Source organism: Colobus angolensis, unplaced genomic scaffold (assembly GCF_000951035.1).
Source record: "Colobus angolensis palliatus isolate OR3802 unplaced genomic scaffold, Cang.pa_1.0 Scaffold208, whole genome shotgun sequence".
Classification (NCBI taxonomy): domain Eukaryota; kingdom Metazoa; phylum Chordata; class Mammalia; order Primates; family Cercopithecidae; genus Colobus; species Colobus angolensis.
The window spans coordinates 593762-597084 of record NW_012115244.1 but is presented as its reverse complement, the minus strand read 5'-3'; the positions used below and the strand labels follow the sequence as shown (position 1 = coordinate 597084).

At 63.1% G+C, this 3323-nt stretch overlaps 1 protein-coding gene across 1 annotated transcript in view; it reads right to left on the bottom strand.

Annotated features, from left to right (window-relative positions):
• MAPK12 (mitogen-activated protein kinase 12) overlaps positions 1–1193 on the bottom strand; it is a 19747-nt gene extending 18554 nt beyond the window's left edge. The window contains exon 1 of the mRNA XM_011942267.1: positions 1190–1193. Coding sequence (XP_011797657.1) covers positions 1190–1193 — 4 coding nt within the window. The remainder of the gene's footprint in view (positions 1–1189) is intronic.
• Positions 1194–3323: the final 2130 nt, after the last annotated feature.

Here is a 3323-nt window from a genome sequence, read left to right as displayed (position 1 = left end):
CTGGGGACCGCGCGCTTCTCCAGATTTGCGCCCGCGTCTGGGCTCGACCCGAGCTTCCCCACCCCGGCGGCGCCCTCCCCAACGAGGAAGAATCGTCAAAACCGAAGAAGCCTTGGGTGAACCATGGGAAGTATTTTTCATCAAGACAGAAATAAGAATAGCACCTCCTAAAGACTCGGCACTGGATAGGAAAATAAGCCGAAAGGCGTTGGGACAGGGCTGGCCTGGCTTTCTCAGGCAGGACCTGCAGGCCTTGGTCTGCGGCGCGCCTCGGAGAACCTTCCAGGCCTCCTGCCCCGGCTCGCCCTGACGTCCCCTCTGGGAGAGGCGCGACCGCTGGACTGTCAGGACCAGGGACAGCGGCGTCACCGCGGGGCCTTCCTACCCACAAACAGCGGCCCCAAACGGATCCTTTTTGCTGCCCAGAACCTTTCCTCCTCCTTAGCTGCCACTTCTAGGAAGCCCACCCTGACTATCCCAGGTCCGAGGAGCCGCCTTTGGTTGCAGGGTCCTTGAAGTCAGCCCCGCGGGCGGCCAGGCGCGGGGGGCTGCCTTGGCGGGGACGGGGGCAGGGCTCCACTCCTTCTCGGCGTCTCTGCGGCGCTCGGGGCCGCACAGCTACTTTTATTCCCACTGGAAAGTGACCGGAGCTCGGAGGAGCATTGCCCCCTGGAGCACCGGTCACCGACCTCCGCCTTGGTAGAGCAGTGGGTGGGAGGCTTCGTGGCTGGGCGGCCCCCTCCAGCGGAGTGAGAAATCAGGATCCCAGTGGCCCAAATAACTCCTTTTTTTTTTTTTTTTTTTGAGATCGAGTCTCGCTGTCGCCCGGGCTGGAGTGCAGTGGCCGGATCTCAGCTCACTGCAAGCTCCGCCTTCCGGGTTTACGCCATTCTCCTGCCTCAGCCTCCCAAGTAGCTAGGACTACAGGCGCCAGCCACCTCGCCCGGCTAGCTTTTTGTATTTTTTAGTAGAGAGGGGGTTTCACCGCGTTAGCCAGGATGATCTCGAACTCCTGACCTCGTGATCCGCCTGTCTCGGCCTCCCAAAGTGCTGGGATTACAGGCTTGAGCCACCGCGCCCGGCCATAACTCCTTTTTTAAAACATTAAAATCCGAGTTTTAATGTCAAATCTGATTTGTATATATCAGCAACCAAATTAAAACAGCCAGCGCGGTCCTGGCCAACGGACCCATGCGGACCGCGGCGAAGGAACGGGTCCCAGTCCCAGCCGCTCCGGTCCCTTTTGCATGACCAAGCCCTGTGCCTCAGTTTCCCCACTGGAAGCCGGCATCCGACTTGGGGCCTGGCGCGGGCCCGGGGATAGCCCCTGTCCTCGCTGGGGTTGAGTTGGGGCGAGGACACGGGCGGCCTCCCAGAGGGCCCCCGCCCCGGGGCGCCTTTCACTGGGCCCGGCCGGGTTTTGTGCGGAATTAATGGAGCTTCAGCTAAAGGAGTAGGAGGCGGGAGCGCAGCCCCGGGTCTGTGGGAACTGCGGCCGCGGCCGCCGGGGGAGGGGAGCGGCCTTTGTCTGCGCGGCTGCCGGGCGGGGCGGGAATCGAGTTCCCTTGGCGACCGGCCCCGCCCCTGCGCCTCCGGGGGACTGGGCGGCTCGGTTCTCGCCCCTAGGGTAGGGGACATGGAGGTGGGGAGGTGTCAGGCTTCCCCCAGGCGCCCTCCCGCCCGCAATCCTCGCGGCCAGGGAGGCCCGGGCTGCTCAGCGGATCGGGTGAGCGTGTGTGTGTTGGGGGGCGGGGGGAGGCGGGGTACAGGACCCTCTCACCACTGAGCTGACCTGCCCCATGCATTAGAGGTCCCACCCATGTGCCTACTGGGGACAGTGTGGGGTCGTGGCAGTGCCGGGGAGTGACCACTGAGGAGTTTCGGGTGGCGTGAGGGCCTGGAGGCCGCCTTCCAGGAGAGGCACCGTCAGAGCTCGGTGGGGGCCAGGGAAGCCCCCCTGGAGGGAGCTGCCAGTGGAGGACAGTCCCAGGCCCAGAGGGGAAGCGGGCTGGTGGTGACAGGACTGCCCTGGGTCAGGGGAGCCGGGAAGGGCAGGTGGCAGGGCAGGAGTGAGAGGCCTGGGCCAGAGGTACCTCCTACCCAGCTGATTCACTGTGGTCCCTAAATACAGTAGACCACCCCTTCTCCGTGCTCATCCCCCCCACCCCACCGCCTGCTGGTCCTGGCCACCCCTCCTCACTGGAGGGGTGTGACAGCCCCTCTCTGGTCCCCCTGGTCCCTCCCAGCTGGCCTCTTCCTGCAGTCAGTGAACTTCCTGAAAGGCAAATCTGGCCTTGCTCACTGGGGGACCAGGCGATGGTGGGCGCGGAGCTGATTTAGCAGAGGACTTGTCCTGCCGGTAAGAAGCAAGCAGGATGTAGCCCTGGGCTGGTGAGCTACCCACCGTCTCTCCTCCCACCACTCTGGGAGGAAAATGGGACTTGGAAAGCACCAGGAAGGACAGGCCACCCCTCATCTGTCGCCAGCTGATCACTCCGGCCCACCCGTGTGCACCCCAGCAGCTATGCACGGGTTCTACCCGTGCCAGCCCCCACCTGGGTGCTGGACTGCTGGGCCTGCAGCCTCTCCCCAGCCCCAAGTTTCACGTGTGTGGGGTCTCACTGAACCTTCCCTTCTTTCCTGACTGCCCAGTGAGACAGGGGTCTAGTACGGAAGCCAGGCCTCCAGGTCCCCAGCCCCCTGCCCGATGGTCTGCAGGGATTGCGTACGGAAGCCAGGCCTCCAGGTTCCCAGCTCACTACCTGAGACCTCCCACTCTGCACTTCAGACTTCGGTCCACCCCCTTGCTCTGACCTTCTGACCAGCCATGTCTCTGGGAAGGGAGGAACCCAATGTCATTTCAGGGGTCCCTAGAGCAGGGGATGTCAGTTTGCCTTGTACCCCTTTCTCCTGTGGGGGAGAGAAGGCCACCCGTTTTTCGTCGTGGCTTCAATGGAGCTGCCCCAGCCAGTCCAAAGGAGACTCAAGCAGTGTCTGCCTTGCCCATCAAGAGACCCTGGCCTTGATGTGCCCCAGTCGGGGAGACAGGCTGGGGCTGCCTGAGAATGGATCCTCGTGAGTGGGTTAGCAGTGCAGACCAGCAGAACCTCAGGATGTGTGCCTAGATCCAGCCACATCTGAAGCTGGGCCTTCACTTTGTGTCTGGAGCACTGAATGCCCCTCTGCCTGGGCTGTCTGTATTCTTGGCACACAGGGGAGGCTCTGAGCCCTGCATGCGTGGTGTGCAGTGGGCATGTGGTAAGAATGTGTTGGCCGGGCGCAGTGGCTCAGGCCTATAATCCCAGCACTTTGGGAGGCTGAGG